Raw genomic sequence first — 25,296 nt, forward strand, 5'->3', positions numbered from 1 at the left:
AAGTCTAAACAGTTTGACTTTTATGTGAGTATATACAGTATGAATTTGCTCTGTAATGCCTCAATTGAAGCAGAGAGGTGAACCTATTTTTCAACTTCATTCCAGGTTACTCAGCAGGATGTGCGAAAAGAGAGTCCACTACAATTTAAATTTAGGGCAAAGTTCTTTCCAGAAGATGTGTCTGAGGAGCTGATCCAGGAAATAACACAACGTTTGTTCTTCTTGCAAGTGAAAGAGGGTATTCTTAATGATGAAATCTACTGTCCACCAGAAACTGCAGTCCTACTTGCTTCTTATGCTGTGCAGGCTAAATATGGCGATTTCAACAAAGAGGTTCACAAGTCGGGCTACCTAGCTAGTGATCGGCTTCTTCCCCAGCGGTAGGTGGGACAATGTTACTTTGCCTGTGTTTCACCTTGAGTTGCTGTGTTACATGCAAAATGTTTTGTAACACTTAATAATTCTCTCAACTACGCAAGCATTTCAGGAAATATTAATGGTTTTGGCCGAGCATGATGTCATGGGATCATTTGAAGAGCAAAAATTGATGTTAGCTTGTCTCCCTCTACCACCCCTGATATATTGAAGGGGGGCAAAACTGGCTGTACTAAGTTTTTAGTAGGCTCTGCCTCTTGCTTTCTTGTTTCATTTCAGGTCTGCCACCAAGTCTATCCAGAGACCTTTTTTCACATCTGGTTTGGATAGTTTCTGAAATGTTTGTTCTGTGCAATAGGTATCTTAATTTTTCAAGTATTTCTGTTATATGGGGACTGAGTTTCTAGAGTTGTCGTGCTGGAAAAGCACAGCAGGTCAGGTAGCATCCGGGGAGCAGGAGGGTTGACCTTTCGGGCAAAAGCCCTCCATCAGGATATTCTCTAGTGCATCTAGCTTGCTTTGTAACATCTTGATAGTCACATGATAGTGATGAGGGGTTGGTGACCAGTTATAATCCATCTTTAATTAGTGATTTGAGTTAGTATATAAAGAGCAAGTGATGCCAAAGTTGACTTTAGCCACTCTGAAAAACAGACTGGGGAAATGATAGGAAGCCAGGAAATGGCAAGGGAGTTGAAAAATACTTTAAGTTCTTCACAGAATACCCTAATAGTATTCCAAAATTACTCCTCCCTTCCCCTTCTTTTACATCTGTTTCCATTCCTGGGGATAGCTAGGCCACCAATATTCACTACAAACCCACAGGCCTCTGTGGTTACCTGGACCATATGACCTCGCACCCTGTTTACTGTAAGAACTCTCAACCATTCTCCCAGTCTTTGTCTCCATTGCATCTGATTTGACAATACCACCATCCATAAGTGAGTGTATGAAATCTCCATCTTTTTCCTCAGCAAGGATTCTCAGCCTTCTAATTACGTACTTTGTTTTTAGTGTCTTAGAGCAACATAAGTTGACAAAAGAACAATGGGAAGATAGAATACAGACTTGGCATGAAGAACACAGAGGAATGCTGAGGTAACATTTCAAAAAACATCTTTTCTAGTCGTCATGAAGTGTCTGAATTAAGGTGTGTTTTGTTATGGGCTTCTCATCGGATATAGTTTTGTAAATTTTTTGGAGGGTGACAGACTAAAACAATGAAAAAGCAAAAAGTGTATTTTGTGTATATTGTTGATGTTAACTGAAATATAGGAGATATACTTTGAAGACCTTGCATGATTTCTGATCTTCCCCTCAAATACATACATTTGCAGCCTTTGGTAATGTGACATTGATCCAAAACACATCAATGCATACTTCAGTAACAAAAAATGAATCTTCATTGAAGGTGAATAAAATGCATCTACATGTGCACGTTGGAGAGACACCAGCTTGATGTAAATGCATATCTGTTGCAAGAGTCAGTGATAGTTTAGGAGCATGCTATTGTCCTTATGCAATTAGACTAGTCAGGAATTAAATGGACACTTGATTAGTTTCATGTGTTGCTTAACACTGGCATATTTCAATAGATGTAAATTTGAACAAGATGGAACTGGAATTAAAATAATGACCAGTAGTAAATAACTATTTATTTACATTGGAAGTGCATGGAATTTTTAAATTCATTTTGTGGAATCTTGTCATCTTTGGCTGGCCAGCATTTATTGCCTGTCCCTAGTTGCCCTTGAAGGTGGTGGCCCCCTTCTAGACCAGCTGTAGTCCATGTGCTGTAGGTTGACCAGCAATACCGTTGGGGAGGGAATTCCATAAGTTCGACTGACACGAGAGTTTTGAGGCAAAACCAAAGCATATTCTCTTGGGTGGAGGGAGAACACAAAAAAGCAAATGGGTCAATTTGAGTATTTTGAAATGTTAGAATGTGTTGTCAGTTATTGATAGTATCTCATCCTAAATAACTAATGGAAGAAGAGGAAAATTGATGGAAGATATGTACTGCTGACTTTTAGCAAGCTTGGATGATTGAACTTTTTTGTTTTCTCTTAACAGCATTTTTAAAAAAAACTTTTAAAATCACCAGCTTCATTAGATTTGAAAAAAAGCCGATACCAAACTGTACTTAATAGGATTTTTGTATTTCCAGTTTAAAAGGGCTAAATGTGGGATGTCTTCATTTCCAGAATGATTGATTTTTTTTTGTCCCACTTAATGGTTTAAAATAATTGTAAAACAACTAAATACTGTACTCTTTGTGATATTGCCAAAAGTTGATCATTTGCAATGATTTTTATTTATTGCTGCCATAACTATCTGATGCTAAATAGTTATCTTCAGTTTGTATACTATTCTGAGCACTTAACTTTTACAGTATTTGGTTGTGTCGTGTAAATAGGACAATGGCATAGGCCAAGTTAATGTTTTCTGCAAGATTTGATATGTATTGTAAAACAGTTTGACTTTCCAGGCTACAAAGAATATATGGGCATGGATCTGTAGATTAATGATTTTTGATTTGGGATTTTAAATCAGATACTGTATAGCTGGGAATGTTGAGACACCCTATTAAGGAACTTTCAATCTTAGATTGACAAGAACATTGGTGATCTTGAGTCTGGGTTTTGAGACCAGAAAATGTACCCAATGAGCTTCGTTAAAAGGAACATAATAAGAATTCCTTTCCTGAATGCCATTTCTATCCTATTCCTAAAAAAGGAAGATACTAAGACCTGACAATGGAATGTTATTTTTGATGACAACAGTGGTATCATTGCATATTACAATGTCTTTTATGTAATCTTAGCACATTAACGTATCTCTGTTGTGGTCAACTAATGTAGAGGAAAATACTTAATCTGAAATATTCACAGCATATACAGAATCCTCTTTGCTATGCAATATAACATTCTTCAACTAATATCATAGATGGCTTTGGCATTTTGAAGAGCTTGCATTGGGAAATTAGAATTTTTTTTCCCTCTAAATATTTACTACATGCAGCATACCTTTCACTTAGTCTATCCACCAGAAAAATAGAAAATAAAAGCAATATCAGAAATGTTGAGGTTTAAAAGCAGCTGAGGAGAGAGATCTAACTTTACAATTTGCTGACCTTGATTGCCAACTAGAATTGGTAACTGTTTCCAGCATTTTATTTTTCAGATTTCAAGCATCATGTTTTTTGCTTCTACATATGCACCCAAATGATTAGTTCAAATGATTAAATTTTTGAATAATCTCCTGTTTCATTATCTTAACAACCAGAGGCACCATAGAATATTTACTTTATCTTTATTAATAGGGAGGATTCAATGATGGAATACCTAAAGATTGCTCAAGATCTTGAAATGTATGGAGTCAATTACTTTGAAATCAAGAACAAAAAGGGAACAGAGTTATGGCTGGGTGTTGACGCTCTTGGACTTAACATCTATGAACATGATGATAAGTAAGGAATCTACACTTTACAAAAATCCAAAACACAATTGATACATATTTTAATTTAAATCAAGCCTTTAATGTGATTCTAGAAAGTTTTTATTGCAATGTTTAGTGATGGGTTGCTATTTTATTAAAATGAACTAGCGCAGATTAGTCAAAACCTTTTATAACCGTGGAAGTTTCAGATCTGGTTCTTCTGTTGTAGTGTAATAGAAGATGTAAGTTTGCAAAGAAGATATTAAGCAGTGATTTAAGAGGATCTGCTGTGTTTCTACTTTTTTTTTTCCTGGTGATCTTCCAGGCTTTGGTTATTTTTCCAAATGCACCTGTAAGATCAGCAAGTAGCTGTTTTCTTCCTCAGATGCTGTCTGACTACCTGAGTATTTTCCTATTCGTTTCAAATTTCCAGCATTTTTGCTTTTCAACTGCCATCATCAATCACCTTCCAATTCTTACTGTTCAATTGCCTTTCTTTCCTCATCCTTGACCTTCCTGCAGCACTAGCCTGATAACCCCTCCTATAGTTCAGCATCCGAAATTATCTTTACTTTGTTCTACAAATTGGAGTTAGATCACATTCAGTACTGACACTTTCTGGCCTTTAGCTGTTATCACTGGACTTCCCCACGCATCTGCCTTTAATCCCAAACTTGCTTACATCTACATGTTTCTCCTGGGCAGTAACAACTTAGCACAAAACCAGCTTTCACATGTACTCTGACTCTAAAAATTAACTTTACCACCGGGTTGGGCAATAAATGATGGTCTAGATGACAAGCCCGTATCGTAAAAAAGCTTTTTTTAAAAATTCGATTAACTTCTGAGGCTGACTTGAAGTTTTCTTGACAAGCAAAGCTTTTCCTTTTGTACCCTGCTAGAAACACATATCTACCCTTTTTTTTTCTCCACCCTCATTGTAAACTACTTCTATCTACCTGTGTATATATTGGTTCATTTGCTGATACTTTCAGAGTTGGCTTCTGGTAAACTCTGCAGCCCCTGATTTTAGGCTATGTTGGCTCTGGCTCATGCGTGTGTGTGCTTATACTGTATGTATATTTTCAAAAATAAAAAACTTGCATCTAGGTCTTTTCGTAACTTCACCCTATCTATTAATTCTTCCTTTGCCCTTGTCCACCTGAAGCTTGCATTCATCTGACTCTGACCTCCTGTGCATCTTTTTTTTTTCAATTCCCTTTTTGGATGTTGTATCCTTAGCTACTTTGTTGTCTTGCAGCCAGCCAATTTCTGATCCAAACCATTAAGAGACAGCGGGTGGTGGCTGATGTGAAATGTTCATCCTGGAGTTCATTACTAGTGGTTACTGCAAGGATCTATTTTGGGGCCACTACTGTTTATCATTTTCATAAATGACTTGGATGAAGGTGGTGTTTTTAAAAAAAAAAGTTAGTAAATTTGGAGATGACATTAAGGTCGGTGGAGTGTGGACAGTCTGAAATGATGTAGGTTATAAGGATATAAGCTGCAAAGTTAGGTTGACCAGTGGCAAATGGAGTTTAATGTGGAAGTCTAAGGTGATTCTCTTTGGAAGGAGTAAAAGGAATGCAGAGTACTGGGCTAATGGTAAGATTTTTGGTAGTGTGGATGAGCAGTGTGTCCATATGCATACATCTCTGAAAGTTGTCACCCAGATTGGTAGGGTTGTTAAGAAAGCATATGGTATGTTAGCTTTTATTGGTAGAGGGATTGAGTTTGAGCCACGAACTAATGTTGCAGCTGTACACAACTCCTGGTGCAGCCACACTTAGTATCGTGTACAGTTCTGGTTGCCATGTTATAGGAAGGATTTGGAAGCATTAGAAAGTGTGCAGAGATGATTTACCAGGTTGTCTGGTATGGAGGAAAGGCTGAGATGGATTAGATTACTTAGTGTGGAAACAGGCCCTTCGCCCCAACAAGTCCACACCGACCTGCCGAAGCGCAACCCACCCACACCCATTCCCCTACATATACCCTGCACCTAACACTATAGGCAATTTAGCATGGCCAATTCACCTAACCTGCACATTTTTGGACTGTGGGAGGAAACCGGAGCACCCGGAGAAAACCAACACAGACACGGGGAGAATGTGCAAACTCCACACAGTCAGTCGCCTGAGGTGGGAATTGAACCCAGGTCTCTGGCGCTGTGAGGCAGCAGTGCTAACCACTGTGCCACCGTGCTGCCCTAAGGTACTTAAGGGTGTTTTCGTTAGAGAAGTTTGAGAGGCGACTCAATAGAGGAATACAAGATCGGGAATTAGGTAGGGTGCACAGTGAAAGCCTTTTACCTCTGGTGATGGCTAGCATGAGGGGACATCGCTTTAAATTGAGGAGTGATATAGGACAGATGTCAGAGGTAGTTTAGTTTAGTAAGGATGTGGAATGCCCTGCCTACAACGGTAGTGGACTTGCCAACATTTTAAGGGCTTTCAAATGGTCATTGGATAAACGGATGGATAGTAATGGAATAGTGTAGGTTAGATTGGCTTTAGATAGTGTTGCACTGTGAAACCAAAGGGCTGAAGGGCCTATACTGTGCAATTATGTTCTATGTAGTTATTTGAAATTGTCCTACTAAATGCTTCTATCTGAGGTATTTATACTTAGATTTAAAAGTTTTCTGGATAAGTTTTTAGCTTGACATCTCCATCCTGTTTTAAGTGCTCTGGGGTGCCAAAATGTACCATATAAGTGCGGATGGTTCACAGGCTGTCAAACTATCTTAACTAATGTTAACAGGAAGGGGAAATCTGAAATGTTCTATTTGTTTTCTACTTTTTTAAACCCTTTTTGCCATCACTTTCTTTTTGAATTTGGGTCAAATTTAGGTACAACTATAATTTCTCCTATTTCCTGCTCAAATTTAATCATTTGGGAAGATGCATTTATTGTGTCACTGACTTGCATGTAAAGCAGTTTATAGTGCAAGGTAATAGTGTACTGTAACTAGGCATGCCACGTGATGTCCTGCACCAGAGAATTGAGCCATTATCAGTTAGGTATATTCCCACTAGAGCTCCTAATAGCATGGAGACCTTTTATTAGTCAAGAGAGCAGAATTCTTTGGTTCAGCTTCGGTTTTCAGATGAGGAATTATGCTTTGTTATGGAACCCAAAACTAGTTGTACCAAGGTAATAAAAATGCTGTTGATCTTAAGTGCAGCAAGGGCAAATGAAACATTAGTCTGCACAATAACTGCAGCAGTTTGGTTGGCCTAAAGGAGAAAATTGGGGAAATGATGTTTAATGAAGGTTTCTACTGCTCCAAGATTTGTACTCAGAATTTGAATTTGAAAAGAATAAAGGATCCATGTATTAAAGGAATTATGCTCCTGTTACTATCAGTTATTTCTTTCATGTACACCAAAAGCAAAGTCTTTGTTTTCATTGGTAGAGTAAATTTAACATCCACTTATGCAGTTTTTAATTGCTCAACAGATTGACACCAAAAATTGGGTTCCCTTGGAGTGAAATAAGAAACATCTCTTTTAATGACAAAAAGTTTGTCATTAAACCAATTGATAAGAAAGCTCCAGTAAGTACTTATTTCTTTAACATTTTAATTTTTCTGCCTGAGCTAAAATTTAAGTAGTTGAAAACACCACTTTTTGTGTTTAAAATCCCATTGTCTTTTAATTATTTAAAATATGTTCTTCAGTGTTGAATAGCAATGCTATGACCTACTAAAAGGCTCCATTTTGGGGAAAAAACATTTCTCACCTTTGGTACAAGACATGCTTTATATCTTTTTGGATCTTGCTTTTTCTCAATTCTATTATGGGACTGTTATATTGGATACTTGAACCTACCTAACTCCATCCTACTGGCATTTAAAATAACTTAAACTCAGCCCATCTGTATCTTATGGTAAAGAGTAAATACTTTACTTTCAAATTGGCTTGAAAAAGGATAATGGTAAAGAAAAGGTAATATCTATTGCCTCTCTAACCTTCCAATTCTGAAAGGTTCATCGACATAGAATCTCTTCAGTGTGAAAACCGACTCTTCGGCCCAACAAGTCCACATCGACCCTCCAAAGAGCAACCAAATCCCCCACTCCGCTACTCTACATTTACCCCTGACTAACTCACCTAACCTACACATCCCTGATCACTATGGGCAATTTAGCATGGCCAAATCACCTAACCTGCACATCTTTGAACTGTGGGAGGAAACCGGAGCACCTGGAAGAAACCCATGCAGGTGCCCAAGGTTGGAATTGAACCTGGGTCCCTGGCGCTGAGGCAACAGTGCTAACCACTGAGCTACTGTGCTGCCCCAAACCTAAATGTTTCACTCTGCAGAGTCTGATCTTGTGTACATTCTCACTGTAGAGTAATGGATTAATGATTATGATGACTGTATCATGTGACAGTGAAATTAGAAGTAATGTCCAAGAGTCTGAGATGAATAGTCTATACAATGGAGAGGTGTACTTGGGTGGAATGTAGAATTGCAAACAACATAAATGGCTAGGATCAAGGGTCACAGTCTAAAGATGCAAGAATATATTTGACTGATGTGGAGAAATTTCTTCAGTGTGGTGAGCCTGTGGAATTCACTATTTCAGAAAGCAGTTGAAGCCAAAACTTTATATAATATCAAGAAGTTGTATGCAACATTTTGGGGATGAAAAGATATGGTGGGGGAGGATTGAGAACAGGCTACTGAATTAGATAATCAGCTATGGATGGATGGTCGTCATGGATGGTGTGCAAGTTAGAAGGGATGAATTCCTTTACATGTATTTTCTAAAGGTTTTTCAAGAAATGCACTAGAATTTGACTTCAGTCACTTGGGCAGAAATAAACTTTGCGCACTGAGACTTGTTCTAAATTGGGAAAGAGCAATACAGCATTCAAAGTGGAGTCCAATCACAAACCACATCCTAATGTCTCTTTTTTTTAAAATTTCTATTTTCAAATATCTACAGTATTTTGCTTTTTGTGGTGTTAATTTGTCCCTTGCAGGGATGCTCATCTTGAAGTTGTGCATTTTCCTTTTAGTCTTGACTTATAATCTAAAATCTTTAGTTAATTGTCTAGGAGCATGTGTTCATACCCTGTGCCGTGGCAGTATGAATTCAGTTTAAAAATTAATGACTCAGTAATGTGGTTGACTGTAATCTGGGAAGCGCAATAAATGCAGTCCTAGCTACATCCCATGAACTAATTTAAAAGAAATTAACACCATCTGCTCAAACCAATTAAGTCAATTATCTTGGCAGCTAGCATAATGTAATTGAAGTTTTTATCATGTGTACATATGACTAATATGTTTATGAACACCATTTGGATGTTTTACAGAAAAAAAACTAATTTGGAAAATTTTATGGAATGTAGGCATCACTATCCAGGTAATCATTGGTGCTCATTCAGTAATAGTAAAGGAATTGAGAGTCCCAAGTCAGAATGGTGTGTGGTTTTGAGGGGAATGTGTGCAGTCAGTGTTGTTTGCCTATATCGTCTGTCCTTGTCCTATTTTTTTTTAAGGTGGTTAAAGTTGCGTTTAGAAGGCACATCTAATTTTGAGTGGCAGCCACGGAATCTGCGTATAACTTCTGAATTGTTGTACAGTTTGCAAGAAATGTATCTTGTGAAGAGCAACTTTCTCTGCAAGTTTAAGATGTAATAGTTAATGTAAATCATAATTTGGCTAACTTTTTAGTTTTACTTCATGGAAAGCACTTGAACTCATTGGGTGAATAGGTCCTGGTGCATATGAAAGCTGTCATTTTTGAAGGCTAAGCATGAGATAAGCTTCAATACTCTGTTTAACTTGCCTGTTTTTCACTAATCCTATTCTAATCAATATTATTTGTCTTACAGCACTGAAATTGCCTTTGCAAAGTTTAAATAATTCATCTTAATTACAATATCCCTATCATGTTCTTGAAGTCATACCTGCGATGTTTGAACTCAAGAGTTGATCATGCATTTCTACACCAATGATTTTCCCGATCTACTTGTTCTCCATGGGGCATGTCTCCAGATATAGTTAGTGCATCTCCAGCAATTATTTTCCTTCCAACTATCATGTCTGAACTAAGCATCTAGCTTTCATTGCTTGCATTGATCTACTTGTTTTCTTCAAAAATAGCATCAGTGTACACTGCCCAATTTCATCTGCCCACTGCAGTAACATCTTGTTGCTATGACTGCAGCTTATGCGCAAGCAGCAATAGAAAATAGTTTAGGTTATCAAAAATTAAAATTGAAAACCCTACAAGTACTCTGGTTAGACAACATCTAATGGGGTGTGAAACCAGTTTAATATTGCAGGTCAAAGATCTGCTATTACATCTGCTTTTGTTATCACAGATTGCAAGCAGGAAGAGTTAGTGTGGTGCTGGAAAAGCAGGGGAGTCTATAAGCCCTTCATCAGCAGTGTGATCCAGATGCTGCACCACCTGTTTTTCCAGCGCCACACTTTTGACTCTGATCTCCAGCACCTGCAATGCTCGTTTTCTCTCAGTCCCTATAAGCAGGTAGAGGCAGTTAAGAGTGGTTTGGTGTGGTCAGAGGAAAGGGCAAAAGCAGAGCTCAGTAATTTAGTTGTAAGGCACGGATACACAATGTTCAGTCCAACCAGTCTATGCTGACCATAATTCCAATCTAAACTAGTCCCACCTGTCTGCACTTATCTCTCATCCCTTCAAACATTTCTTATTCCTTACTTGTCTAAATGTCTTAAATATTGTAACTAGAATCATAAGATCCTTAGTGTGGAAACAGGCCATTCAGCCCATTGAGTTCATACTGATCCTCTGAAGAGTATCTTGCCCTGATTCAACAGCCCCCCTACCCTATCACTGTAACCCTGCATTTCCCATGACCAGTCCACCTAGTCTGCACATCTTTTGGACTGAGGAAACCAGAGCACCTGGAGAAAATCACCCATATTTGGGGAGAACATGCAAACTCCACACAGATGGTTGCTGGAGGCTGGGATCAAACCTGGGTCACTGGCACTTTGAGGGAGTACTGAGCCACTGTGCTGCACCACAAGGAGCTGTACCCACATGCACACTTTAAAAGTTCATTCCATACGTAAACCACTTCTTTATTTTTAAAAAAAAAGCCCTGTGACATTTTTCCAAAGCTTTCTCCTTTTTTTTTTCCTTTTAACGATATCCTGCCAGACTTGAAATCTCCCACCCTAGGGAAAAGACACCTGCCATTCATCTTATCTATACCGCTCATAGTTTTATAAAGCTCTAAGGTCACCCCCTCAAACCCCTGTGCTCGAGTTGGGGGAGGGGAGAGGGGTGGGGAATGGATGGTCCAGCGTGTTCGTTTAACTCAAACCCTCTAGTCCTGGCAACAACCTTCAAATCTTTTGAGTCCTTTCCAGTTTAATAGCCTTTCAGGAACAGTTTGGAGAGATTAAATGATGAATGGATGATATGGCAAAGGTGAAGAAGGTAGTACTGAGTCAAATAAATTGGATATAGAAGCACTAAATTGTGTCAGCATAATTGAAGCAGCTGCTGTCGGTGCAGAATTAGGGCATTGGTTAAGTTTGGAAATTGTTCAGCACTAGTGTAGAATGGGATAGGGTAACTAATTTAAAAGTTGAATCTCTTTCTTGGGCAATGTATTCATTTGTCATCCTCTGCCCTTTACCCTGCTCGGCATCATTTATTTACAATATTCCATTGCACACTTTTATAGTATTTAAGAGTTGCAGTTTAGCTACTTTCCCAACTCTGATCATTTTCCAGAAGTTTGTAGGAGTGGAGCTGATGGCACATGTAGCAATTATTGACTCTACTCACCTGAATGTTATGACTCATTCTAATTCTTGTCTTGGTTTAATGCAGGATTTCGTATTTTATGCTCCCCGGCTGCGAATTAATAAACGAATTTTAGCCCTTTGTATGGGAAATCATGAACTCTATATGCGAAGGAGAAAACCTGACACTATTGAAGTACAGCAAATGAAGGCACAAGCCAGAGAGGAAAAACATCAGAAACAATTAGAAAGGTAAATGAAAGCTGGTTCCATTGACTTCTGCTCTTGTATATGGATCTGCTATATCTCTCAGGGCATTGATATGGACCATGATACTTCTCTCGCGTTGCTTGCCTCTAATCTCCTCTGTTTGATTAGCATTAGCGATCTTTGCATGAATTATAAATGATCTTGGCTTCTAACAGCCAGCAATAAAAATTTTGGAGAGCTGAGGTTTGGGGAAAGAAGTTGTTCATAACACTTTTTTTTGGGGTAAAAGTTTCTGTACATGATCAGGCAGATATTGAGCAGGATCTGATGGAATTTTATTATTCCTTGGGGAAGTGGGCATAACCTCCAAAAGCCTTTTATTGCCCATCCCAAATTGCCCTTGAGCAAAGTGGTTTGCTCTCCCATTTCAGAGGGCCACTACCAATTGAATCTGGAGTCCCATGTAGACCAGACTAGGTAAGGGCGGTAGATTCCCTAAAGGATGTTGGAGAACTAAGTGTGTATTTGAAATGATCCATATTAACATGACTCTCATTTGAACCCAAACCCACCTATCTGCTGTGGTGTGATTTGAACTCTTAGTCAGGATCTGTTTTGCTGCTCTGCTACTATCTGCAAAAAAAAAAGTCAACGGCAGGCTCCAGAAAGCTTTTGCTGCTTTAACTTTTAAAAGTGGAGAGAGAACTTTTTAGAAGCTGAGTGGTTGTCTAAATTGAAATAATTGAGGTCTACAATTTATCAATGAAGATTCTCCAAATGTGCTATTCAGAGATTTGAACATAATGATATGGTTTCTTTGAGCATTGCAGTGTTATTTTTTTGTCAATTCTGTTTTGTACCCCATAATGAGACCTTTCTCGCTTTCACTTCATCCTGTTCACCTCTGAGCTGCTTTTTTTTTATGATAACTTCAGTATAGTTCCTTCCAAGACACCTCATCACATCCCACCAATTAGAATATATGTCCATTATTTCTATAGTTTGTCTCTTGCCACTTGAGTATTTCCTAACGACTTCAATAAATTTCTTTCCAGTTCTGTGAGCTTCAGTATTAGCTAACCATCCTCATGGTGGACTTGCACTTTTCTGGAGATTTCTCTGTACATCTCCCTGTAAAGTACTTGATTTCCTCTTCTGAAAATTAAATCCGATTCATCAAGTATAGCACCCCCTTTAAGGTGTTTAGCTTTAACCTTTAACTTCCCAATAACAGATGGTAAGGCTAAATTGTATGCAAATCCTTGGTATTCCTACCGATGCCTGATGCAGGGCTTATGCCCAAAACATTTGATTCTCTTGCTCCTCGAGTGCTGCCTGACCTGCTGTGCTTTTCCAGCACCCCACACTCAACTTTGATCTGCAGAGTCTGCAGTCCTCACTTTATTTCCTATTTCTATCTGTGACCTAACAATAAAAGATTTTTTTTTTTCAAAACCTGCACCAGAGCTTTAGGTTAAGCTGTTTGCATGAGCAATGTGGAGTATTGCCTGGGAACATCTCCACTTTTTTTTCACAAAAAAAATCTGGTCAGTTACAAGCCTGTTGTTGCCCTTTCCATTTAATCATAACTGAGTCTTCAATATTGCTGTCACTGCTGTTTTGGGAGCTTGTTTGCCAAATCTGCTTCAATAAGTCACTGCATTGCAGTTCAAAGTAAAAATTGATGGCTTGACGATTTGAGTTTCGTAATATGCTATAGGCAAAATATTCTTTTTCTGCCAGATTTTATTGAACGTCTGGCTATAATATTGAAATATTTTCAGTGAATAAGCAGCATTTGCTCTCTTAGTACTGTTCAGATGTAACCTCCAAGATACTTGGATTCCAGTAGATTATTTAGTTCTAATGAAGGCTACATATCTGAAATGTCAAAGACTGGAATTATCTACTGGTGTTGACAGGTGGTATTAACTGTTTTTGCCACTTGCATTTTTTTCTGTTTACCTGAATATTTTGTCCACTCTTAACCAGTCTAACAGGTCTTATAAATATTTGTTATTTCAAGGTCCTTAATTTATAAATGTCTAATTTATGAATCGGATCCATATTAATATTAAAGATCTGACATGTGAATGTTTAGTATAGTTACGGCTATTTTTGCTGTATTGTGTTCCAACTTGTGTATAAATCGACTGACAAATGTACTCTGGAACGGAGCCTTTTCATAACCTGGGGGCTGCCTGTAATTTGTGTAAATGTTCTGCTTTTACTTAAGAAATATTTTCATTATTTTTCTTGAGGTTTCTAACCATATTTTGGTTAAGACTTTTACAAACTACTTTAATGGTTCATCTCCGCATTAAGATCAGTCCTCTTTTTCCAAGCACTTTCTCCAGTGTAAGAACATTTTTGCTTTGACTTAAACTGGACTGCCAGGATTGTTTGTCCTGAATTGACCTAGGACATTTGATCTAGCACTTTGACCACTTCACATGAACTTGCAGATCCTATGTATTTTGTTTTTCAAGGGCACAGCTTGAAAATGAAAAGAAGAAGCGAGAAATGGCAGAAAAGGAGAAAGAGAGGATAGAACAAGAGAAGGAGGAGCTTATGCAAAGACTTAGACAAATTGAAGAACAAACTGCAAAGGCTCAGAAAGGTAATGGTTTGACTCCTATCACTTGTGCAGTGTGGTGATAGTGTGTAGTCTAATTAATTTTAGTTCATCTGTTTCACAAATATTGGGTTTATATTCAAGACTTTGAAGGTGATATCAATTTACATAGTTTATGCCATATTAAGTAGAGCTAGAAGTTAGTGCACATCTTGCATGTTGTATTTATAATTTTAAAGATGGCAGTCATTGCTGTTTTTAATCCCTGCTTGACATCAATGCTGTTCTGATTTCAGCTTTTATTAGTTCTCTTTAGCATTCATTCTTTTCCATCAAAATTGTGGAAGGATTTAAAAAACTTAATTCAAGCCTTGTAGGTTTAGTAAGCTAGGATTCTGCCTCTAGCATATCCATCCCTTTGAAAAGCTTGAGCAAAATAATTGCCACAAATTAAATCCATTTAAGCTTGTAAGGAGAGTCAGATGCATAAAAACCAATCCTTTACTGACTTTCTGGAGTAATATGCATGTGGTCAGTTCCTTCAACACATGGTATTTGAAGAACACATAACATAATCATCCAGCCAAATACACATTCCTAAGTAAATACTAGAGACTATGGTACCATACTTGCCATACGTTTTGGAGATGGATTTTCACGACTGAAAATTCACTTGTGAATGCAGTGTCCTGTTGGATTTATTTTGATCAACTTTGGAATGCAGTTTCTTTTTGAAGAAGGAAGCCAGTGATTCAGATTTACAATCTGATAGCAATATGTGAAACTCTATATATACATTCAATTGACTGGTGTTGGTACATAGAAGCATATTTTGCATTTCATATGACAAGATTCCTCAAATAACTCTGCCAGTTATCTAGTTGTGTTAATGATTACTGTTGTAAATATTTTTGTTCCTGTAGTTGAGTCAAATAATTCAATGTCTATGCACTTTCTGGGCAAGGTAATTGCGCGAACTGGTGTTTGACAAAACAAAGACTATAAAAGTAAACAATTTTAACCAGATCATCTATCCAATTATATGTTGAAGTGACTGATTTTCTGTCATGTGTATTGTGGTCATGCTTTGCATCAAAGTTAGCAACCAATGAGCTGGTATAATTGTTATCTATGCAATTTGCATAACTTTTTAATCTAAAATTGTTGAACCATTAGCTTTTGTGCACAAGCTTATAGCCATTTGATCGCTTCTACTTTCAAATAGAGCTATTAAAAAAACATCTTTTTTAACAGAGTTAGAAGATCAAACCCGTAGAGCTTTAGAACTTGAGCAGGAAAGGAGAAGAGCTAAAGAAGATGCGGAGAGATTAGAAAAAGAGCGTCGCAATGCAGAAGAGGCGAAAGCTGCCTTGGCCCGACAAGCTGAAGATCAGATGAAGAATCAGGAGCATCTGGTAGGGACTTTGTCTTTTGTTACTTCTAAACCAGTCAAGTGGAAAGTTGCTTCTCAAGAATTTGTCAGCAACTTCTGATGGCTATATAGATTCTGAAATTCAGGCATCTCTATACAGAAAGGTGAAGATTAATTGTAAAATCCATACTCTGACAAGACTTTCTAACTGCTTTTTAAATTTCCCTAAGTGTTATTGGGACAGGCGTATATGCTAAAAAACATCTAAATTTGTGATTCTGAGGCTATATTGTGATAGTCCTCCCCTTTGCTCACGTTCTGCCCCCACCCTCTGGAATGTAAGCTTTTGGATTTCATGCATTTGAGCATTTCAAAAACAAAGTAGATAACAAACTAGCTTCAAGGCCTGCTGTCTCGACATGTGCATTAGCAACTTATTCTAATGAAAGTGTCTATCCCCTCCCCACACTGCCACCAAAATTCTTTGTCTAAGAAACTGTCTAGTTACATTAGTGTTTAATTCTTAAAAATTCACTGGATCCTGGAAAGGAAGTATACCCTTTTCTATTCAAGAAGAGAGGGATGCCACTTTAGCTTGATGAATATCTTGGATGAGGAATTGGAAGGATGGGTTAGCAAGTTTGCCATTGACGCAGATTGGTGGAGGGCTGTTATAGGTTGTAATGGGATATTCGCAGGATGCAGAACTAGGCTGATAAGTGGCAGATAGAGTTCAACCTGGAAAAGTGTGAAGTGATTAATTTTGGAAGGTCAAATTTGAATGCAGGGTTAAAGGCAGGATTCTTGGCAGTGTGGAGGAGCAAAGGGATCTCTGGGTCCACATCCATAATCCTTGAAAGTTGCCACCCAAGTTGATAGGGTTGTTAAGGTGTATGTTGTGTTGGCTTTTATTAACAAGGGGATTGAATTTAAGAGTGGAGGTTATGCTGCAGCTCTCTAAACCCTGGTTAGACCAGATTAGGAATATTGTGTTCAGTTCTGGTTACCTCATTATAGAAAAGATGGGGAAGCTCTAGAGGGGGCAGAGGAGATTTACCAGAATGCTGCGTGGACTGGAGGGCATGTCTTATGAAGAAAGGTTGAGGAGGCTAGGACTTTTTCTCATTGGAGCAAAGAAGGATGAGAGGTGACTTGATAGAGATGTGCAAGATGATAGGCATAGTGAAGAGTCAGATATTTTTCCCCCAGGGCAGAAAAGGCTATTTCAAGGGAGCATAATTTTAAGATGATTAGGGGAAGGTTTAGGGGGGATGTCGGAGGTAGATTCTTTACACAGGTGGATGTTTTGGAATGCACTGCCAACAGTGGTAGTAGAGTTAGATATATTAGGGACGTTTTAAGTGTCTCTTGAGTAGGTACATGGATGACAGTAAAATGAAGGGTATGTAGCTCAGCTTGATCTTCAAGCAGGATAAAAGGTCAGCACAACATGGAGAGCTGAAAGAATGTACAGTACAGGCCTATCTGTCATGGGGAGGTGTTAGATTTGGTCATTTAAGGTGGTTATGAACTCTGTGCCATTTTTAAATTTAAAAAAACTGGATAACTGGAAAGATTTGAGCATGATTTTGTGAAGGAAATCTATTTAGCTAGACTCTTTTCATTATTTGAAGGAGTAATGTGCACAGAAGATCAACCGAGCCTATAGATGTACTGGACTTAAACTTACAGAAAGCATTTGATAAGGTGCCACAACAAAGTTTTTATTGTTCAAAATAGAAGTGTGTCATGTAGGGGATAGCATACTAGTGAGGATAGAAGATTGGCTGGCAGAAAAGTTCCTATAAATGGTGTCTTTTCTGATTTGCAGAATGTATTAGTGGTGTCCTGCTGGGGTCTTGGCCTTTTACAAGTTAATAGTTTGCGTGAAGGCAGGGGTAGTTGACTTTTTGATGACCTGAAAGTAAGTGTTGTGAAGAAGGCAAAATACTAGCGGAGTACAATATGGAAAATCTGAAACTTCATTTTGATCGAAGAATTAAAAACAATTGCTGAAATAGAGAATGATTGTAGACTTCCAAGCTGCACAGGGATTTGGGTATTCTGGTGGATGAGTTGCAGGCTGTATCTTTACAGGTGCAGCATATCATGAAGGCTGTTTATCTTTGAGATGATTGAACATACAAGTAAGGATGCTATGCCTCTGTTATACAATGTATTGTTAATACAATGTGCAATTTGGAGGATTGTAAATATATTGGAGTCGGTTTAGGAGGTTTGTTAAATTGATCTCCAGAATGAGGTGGGTTGTCTTATGAGGAATGGTTCAACAAACTGGGCTTGTTTCCAGTGGAGTCTGAGGAGTGAGGGGTTACTTGATTTGAAGTGCGAGATCCTGAATGGTCTTGATAAGGTAGATGTTTCTACTTGAGTCCGTCTAGAACTAGAGCATCTGTCTAAAATGAAGAGCTAGCTTTTTAGAATGGGACTGCCAAAGGTTTAGATGGAGAGGAATTTGTGTGCACAACACAATTTTCTGATTCAGTCTGTGGATGTACCTACTAAAGAAGGTGCAAAACTTGACCTACTCTTGGGAAATAAGGCAGGGCAGGTGACTGAGGTGACAGTGGGGAGCACTTTGGGGCCAGCGACCATAATTCTATTCATTTTTAAATAATGATGGAAAAGGATAGACCAGATCTAAGAGTTGAAATTCTAAATTGGAGAAACGCCAATTTTGACGGTATTAGGCAAGAACGTTCAAAAGCTGATTTGGAGGCAGACCTTTGCAGGTAAAGGGGCGGCTGGAAAATGGGAAGCCATCAGAAATGAGATAACAAGAATCCAGAGAAAGTATATTCCTGTCAGGGTGAAAGGGAAGGCTGGTAGGTATAGGGATGCTGGATGACTGAAGAAATTTGAGGGTATGGTTAAGAAAAAGAAGGAAGCATATGTCAGTTATAGACAGGATAGATCGAGTGAATCCTTGGAATATAAAGAAAGTAGTATACTTAAGGGGGAAAATCAGGAGGGTAAAATGGGGACATAGCTTTGGATTCTCCTTTGGCAAATAGAATTAAAGGATTTTTACAAGTATATTAAGGACAAAAGGGTAACTAGGGAGAGAATAGAGCCCCTCCAAGATCAGCAAGGCAGCCTGTGTGGAGCCACAGAAAATGGGGGAGATATTAAATTAATATTTTTGCATCAGCTATTACTGTGGAAAATGATATGGAAGATATAAACTTGCTGAGATATTTGTATCATCGATAGTCACAGGTGAGGTGCCGGAAGACTGGAGGTTGGCAAACGTGGCGCCACTGTTTAAGAAGGATGGTAAAGACAAGCCAGGGAAGTATAGACCGGTGAGCCTGACCTCCGGTGGTGGGCAAGCTGTTGGAGGGAATCTTGAGGGACAGGATGTACGTATATTTGGAAAGGCAAGGACTGATTAGGGATAGTCAACATGGCTTTGTGCATGGGAAATCATGTCTTTTTCAAACTTGATTGAGTTTTTTGAAGAAGTAAAAGAGGATTGAGGGCAGAGCAGTAGATGTGATCTATATGGACTTCAGTAAGGCGTTCGACAAGGTTTCCCCATGGGACACTGATTAGCAAGGTTAGATCTCGTGGAATACAGGAAGAACTAGCCATTTTGGATACAGAACTGGCTCAAAAGTAGAAGACAGGGTGGTGTTGGAGGGTTGTTTTTCAGACTGGAGGCCTGTGACCAGTGGAATGCCACCCAAGGATCGGTGCTGGGCCCTCTAAATCACATAAATGATTTGGATACGAGCATAAGAAGTACGGTTAGTAAGTTGGCAGATGACACCAAAATTGGAGGCGTAGTGGACAGCAAAGAGGGTTACCTCAAACTACAACAGGATCTGGGCCATTGGGCTGAGAAGTGGCAGATGGAGTTTAATTTAGATAAATATGAGGTGCTGCATTTTGGGAAAGCAAATCTTAGCAGGACTTATACACTTAATGGTAAGGTCCTAGGGAGTGTTGCTGAACAAAGAAACCTTGGAGTGCAGGTTCATAGCTCCTTGAAAGAGGAGTCACGGGTAGATAGGATAGTGAAGAAGGCGTTTGGTATGCTTTCCTTTTATTGGTCAGAGTATTGAGTACAGGAGTACTGTGGTCATGTTGCGGCTGTACAGGACATTGGTTAGGCCACTGTTGGAATATTGCGTGCAATTCTGGTCTCCTTCCTATTGGAAGGATGTTGTGAAACTTGAAAGGGTTCAGAAAAGATTTGCAAGGATGTTGCCGGGGTTGGAGGATCTGAGTTACAGGAGAGGCTGAACAGGCTGGGACTGTTTTTCCCTGGAGCGTCGGAATCTGAGGGGTGACCTTAGAGGTTTACAAAATTGAGGGGCACGGATAAGATAAATAGACTGTTCCCTGGGGTCGGAGTCCAGCACTAGAGGGCAAAGGTTTAGGGTGACGGGGGGAAAGAAAAAGAGACCTTGGGGCAACTTTTTCATGCAGAGGGTGGTACATCTATGGAATGAGCTGCCAGAGGAAGTGGTGGAGGCTGGTACAATTGCAACATTTAAGAGGCATTTGGATGAGTATAGGAATAGGAAGGGTTTGGAGGGATATGGGCTGGGTGCTGGCAGGTGGGACTATATTGGGTTGGGATATCTGGTCGGCATGGACAGGTTGGACCAAAGGGTCTATTTCCATGCTGTATATCTGACTGTATAACTAAGCTAAATCTTTGAGCGTTATGTGATTTGCTTCAGATGATGGTGAAACAGGGTTACTAAATCCTTTTTTAGGAAAAGGTAAATTGGTTCTCTCACCTAACAAAAATCCCAAATTATTGGGAATAGATGCTAAAATGAAACTTGCAATAAATTGTTCAGCCATGATTTTCATGGAATGGTAAAGCAGGTTCAAGGGGCCAAAGAGCACCTTTTTCTCCCCCCCACCGCCCCCCCCCCTCACATGTCTGTAACCCACCTACCCATTAAAGTCATGTGAGCCTTAGTAATGCACCAAGTAATTTTGCTAAGTGCAGGAACTACAAACCTTTAATTGTGAAATTTTTCACTTAAAATTGTGTGGCAGTGGTTAGATTTCATATTTTGGAAAGGGAATCATTGGAAAATGGGATGTAGTAGATTCTGATTTAGTTTTTGCTGGTGCAACTCAATTGACTGGGCCTGTGCTATACTATGATTCTATGCGGGAAGTGGCAAGAGGATAGAACAAGAGCCATAAAACACTTCGATATCTTTTTTGCACTTTTAAAGTGAAATGTTCAAAACCCAAATACTGAGAGAGGATGTAGACATGGCATAGCCCCTTTCATGCTTTCCTCATGTCGTCCACATCACCACCCTCCAGAAATTTTAAAATGAACCTTCCTCCAACTTCACTGCATCCATTTTCAGAATTTTCCAGAAGTGGTATACGCATGTCAGGCTCTGGTAATATCAAATCCAGGAAATGTTGAACAAGTTTTAGGAAGTTTTTTTTTTGCAGCCTCTGCTTAAAATACTATGAAAATTTATGCATGGGAGAACATCTGCAAAATGGCAGATTTGTGAACAGCATGGAAAATTCAAATTTTGTCTTGAAGTCTGGATAGAAGGAAATGGAAAGATTGAGGAGATGCAAATTTTAAAATCAGCAATTCAGCTTATTTGAGTTTTTTCTAAAAATAATTTACAAGACTTGTGTATATTTAAAGCTGGGAGAGATTCTTGATTAGGGAAATCAAGGGTTTTGGGGAAAGGGTAGGAAAGTGGGCATGTGTTGGATCAGCTATGATCCAATTGAATGGTCAAACAGGCTTATGGGCTGAATAGCCTATTCCTGTTCCTATTTATAATTCTGTTCACTATAAAATCATGTTTTTGTAAAAAGAAAATTCATAATTTTGCTGTTATTTCTCTGAAGCTGTGGGGCTCTGAATCGGGCTCCAGAGGAAAGCTAGTTATGTGCAAAAAGAAACTTTGAGGTACTTTTTTTTTTAGGCATATTGCCCACTTTCTGAAATGGGGCAAAAGTTACTGAACCCCTGTATCTGCTTCTATCTGTTCCTTCAGTGGTTCCAGATTTTTATTTGGCTTTTGATTTACAATTTCTGCATACTACATTTTCCCCTTTTTTACTGATTCCTTCTGATGCCATTTACCTTTTTTGCTGCTTTATCTACCTGTTGAGCTGTACCTGTGTTAAAGACCATTTTTTAAGATGTTCGTCAGCATAGGGAACATCTTGTCCAAGCCAGTTTCAGAAATGCAGAATTATTCCCATTCTCCCAGGTTCTGTCATCTTCCTTTTGCTTTTCTATAATGATGCTGAAAACTGACCTCCAATATGGCATAATTACATTTCTTTATAAAAAAAAAAGTTACTTTACCACACCATCTTGATTTGTAAAACACATCAGCCTCGTTTTGCTTTTATGCTTAATTGGCTGAAAGATACTATAGATAATGAATTTACACTTTATAATAGAATGGAAAGACTAGCTGTTAATTTTTAGTAATTCTTTGGTCAATAAAGGGGGAAAATGTACAAAATTTGCCCTAAATTTTGTTTAGTCTTCAGAACCAAGATGTCAAAAGGTGTTTCACAAACTCAATTGGAGAGAAATTGGCAAATTGGATAGGATAACTTCAAAAGATAAATTCCAGGTGATCATTGTGGCTGAGATGCATGTCCAGTACAGATCCATCTTTTGTACAAAGGTGGTGGAAGAAGATTGTCTTGCCTCTATTTTGTAGCAGTTGTACTTGTGTAATGATGTAGCAATCTTAAAGGAATCTATTGTGCTATACATCATTACAAGCCCTCTGAAAATCTTAAATCAACAGGATAGCCTTCCTTCATTAACTGAACAATTTGTTCCTGAGATGAAGGGCATATCTTATGAAGAAAGCTTGAACAGATTGTGTGCTTTTATCTATTGGAAGTTTTTAGAATGTGATTATTGCTATTTCGCAAGATCTTATAGTCTCAGATTTCCACCATCAAGTCTCTGTCTTCCCTTTGTAAGAGTGACTAGGGGATGGTATTTAAGAACCTGAAGCTTTTGTCTTTTAAGGCTGAATGGGGAAGAGTGGTTAAACCACTGAATTCTTTCCCAAGAAACAGTGGAGACTGGGTCATTGAAATTCTTTTTCCAAGACTGAGTTGATGTTTGACAAGGGAGTATTGGCTTCAGAGAGGGGGGTGGAGACGGGAAAGTGGAGTTATGACCGCAGTTATATCCACTACAGCATATTAAATGGTACAGCAGGCTTGAAGGGCTGAGTAATTGGTTCAGTTTTCAACTAGGTTGGTGTGATGCTGTTTTCTTAAAAGTATTGAATAACACACTCCTTCTCAAGAATGAGTGTTGAGCTAACTGGTATATAATTTACTTTTTGATTTTTAAATATTTCCTTATTCCATTTTTAAATATTGGTACTACATCCCAGAGTATTGAAGGTGGCATGGATTAATTGGCAAACAATTTTATTTTTAAAAAAGGGTCATTCTTGTGGTTGGCGAGCTGTGATTATTGAGAAAGCTGAAAGTAATTGAGGCACCAACTAGTCACTATGTAATCAATGACTTGGAAGTGGGGGCCATATGTAATATATGGATGGTACAGAATCATTGTCATGGCACAGAAGCCATTTGGTGCATCATGCCTGCATTGACTTGTTAAATGGGGATCATTGGCACTAGGCAATCTCCTTTTTCAGCATACTTTTGCAGAGCTCAATTGAATCTGCCTCCACCACACTTCTAGGCAAGTGTATACCATACCCTAACAACTCATTGGAAAATGTCCTTACTTCACCAGTCTCTTTTGCAAATCACCTTTAAATCTTTTTTTTTAAAAACCTTATGCAAGTGGATGAAGTCTCTCCCTATCTACTCCATTTAGCCTGCCTATGACCATGAACCTTTTACATATCTCCTTTTATCCTTCTGTCCAAGGAGAAAAGCACCATCCTCTTCCATTATCCTTAACTGAAGTTCCTTTTCCTGGAACCATTTTTGTAAATGATTTCTGCAGTCTTGAATATGTTCACTTCCTTCCTGTGTGTGCCTAGACTGTACACAAGACACTAGCTGAGGTCTAGTAAGTGTCCTGTACAAGTTCAACGTCACCACCTTTTTCTCTTGTACTATGCTCTATTATAAAGCTGAGGATGCTGTATGATTTACTTCTTTGTCCTGCCACTAACAATGATCTAAGCACAGGTACAGCTAGATCTCCCTCTGCTTCTGTAAGCCCTTTGAATTCAATCCCCTATTTATTTTCTTTCAATGTTCTTCCTACAAATATGTATCACCCCTCACTTCTCTGGACTTCGACACTATCCTTCTCACAGTATCAAGCTTTGAAATTGTCCCTTCTCCACCAAGATCTAGATCATTAATGTATCAGTGAAAAACAAGGGTCCCAGTACAGAGTCCTGGTGAACTCCACTGCAAATGTTAATCCATTTAACCCAAATCAATGCACCTTTTTTTCCTAAGTAACTATTAATGTTCTCACGAGTAATTGTCTTAGTTTAACTTGTGGTGGTCTTTAATTGCTGAAAGTTTCTTGAACAGGGTTGTAATGTGTTCAATTCATTATTTTTCTGGCACTAGCATCTGATGGTTTTACAATTTCCATTTGACTGACTTCAAAATTCTTTGAGTGTATTTCTTGTGGTCCTGGTGTCTTGTCAAGGTTAAATACCAATGGTCTGTCCCAACACTTTTTTTTTGGTCTATGAATTTTGAACTTTTCTAATGATACAGTTCTCTCCTCTGTCACTATGGCGTGGGTTGCATCTCTATCTTTATCAAAGACAGATGCAAAGTATTCATTTAATACCTCAGCCATGTCGCTGCCGCCTAGGTATAAATCCCCTTTTTGGTCCCTTATCAGCCATACTTCTCTCTTATCAACTTACTATTTCTGTGGAAGACTTTGGGACACCTAAAGAGGCTTCAGGAGAATTTCGATAAGTATAGTGAAAAGCAAAGAACATGACACGATTGAATATTATGTGAAAAACTGTGTGGTTATTCACTTTGGCAGGAGGAAATGAGGTGAAGTGCAGTTCTTGCCTCGTAAGAGGTTAAAAAGTTTAAATGTACAAAGGGATCTGGATGTCTTTAAGTCCCTGAAAGCTAATACGCAGGTGCAGCAGATCTATTAGGAAGGCTTATGGAATGTTGGCCTTTATTGCAAGAACATTTGAGCACAGGAGTAGTAACATCTTGCTTGAATTGTACAGAAGCTTTGATAGACTGCATCTGGATAACTCTGCGATAAGGAAACCAAAACTGCACAATGATATTGCCATTTCAGGAGTGCAACAAAGAATTGTTAGACTTGTTTCCAGAATGGTAGGGCTGTCCTATGAAGGGTGTTTGGATAAACTGGGTTTGTATTCTCTAGAGTTTCGGAATGAGTAGTGATATGGTGGTCCCTTTTTGTACACTTCAGATTGGGTCGATGCAGATGAGCAACTTAACCTGGTAATGGAATCAAGAATCTGAGCATGATTTTAAAAATACTGGGAGGGATGCTTCCAAGATGAGGGTCTCTTTATTCCAATTGTAATGAACTTTTGCAGCTGTCTACCACAGA

General features: G+C 38.6%; 1 protein-coding gene across 1 annotated transcript in view; it reads left to right on the forward strand.

Moving 5' to 3' along the window:
• Positions 1 to 25,296, forward strand: part of LOC140481367 (radixin) — a 77,647-nt gene that overhangs the window by 39,925 nt on the left and 12,426 nt on the right. Inside the window, exons 5-11 of the mRNA XM_072577448.1 lie at positions 106 to 380; positions 1,390 to 1,473; positions 3,698 to 3,844; positions 7,279 to 7,375; positions 11,663 to 11,826; positions 14,274 to 14,404; positions 15,614 to 15,774. Coding sequence (XP_072433549.1) covers positions 106 to 380; positions 1,390 to 1,473; positions 3,698 to 3,844; positions 7,279 to 7,375; positions 11,663 to 11,826; positions 14,274 to 14,404; positions 15,614 to 15,774 — 1,059 coding nt within the window. The remainder of the gene's footprint in view (positions 1 to 105; positions 381 to 1,389; positions 1,474 to 3,697; positions 3,845 to 7,278; positions 7,376 to 11,662; positions 11,827 to 14,273; positions 14,405 to 15,613; positions 15,775 to 25,296) is intronic.

The sequence above is a fragment of the Chiloscyllium punctatum genome, chromosome 9, assembly GCF_047496795.1.
Source record: "Chiloscyllium punctatum isolate Juve2018m chromosome 9, sChiPun1.3, whole genome shotgun sequence".
Classification (NCBI taxonomy): domain Eukaryota; kingdom Metazoa; phylum Chordata; class Chondrichthyes; order Orectolobiformes; family Hemiscylliidae; genus Chiloscyllium; species Chiloscyllium punctatum.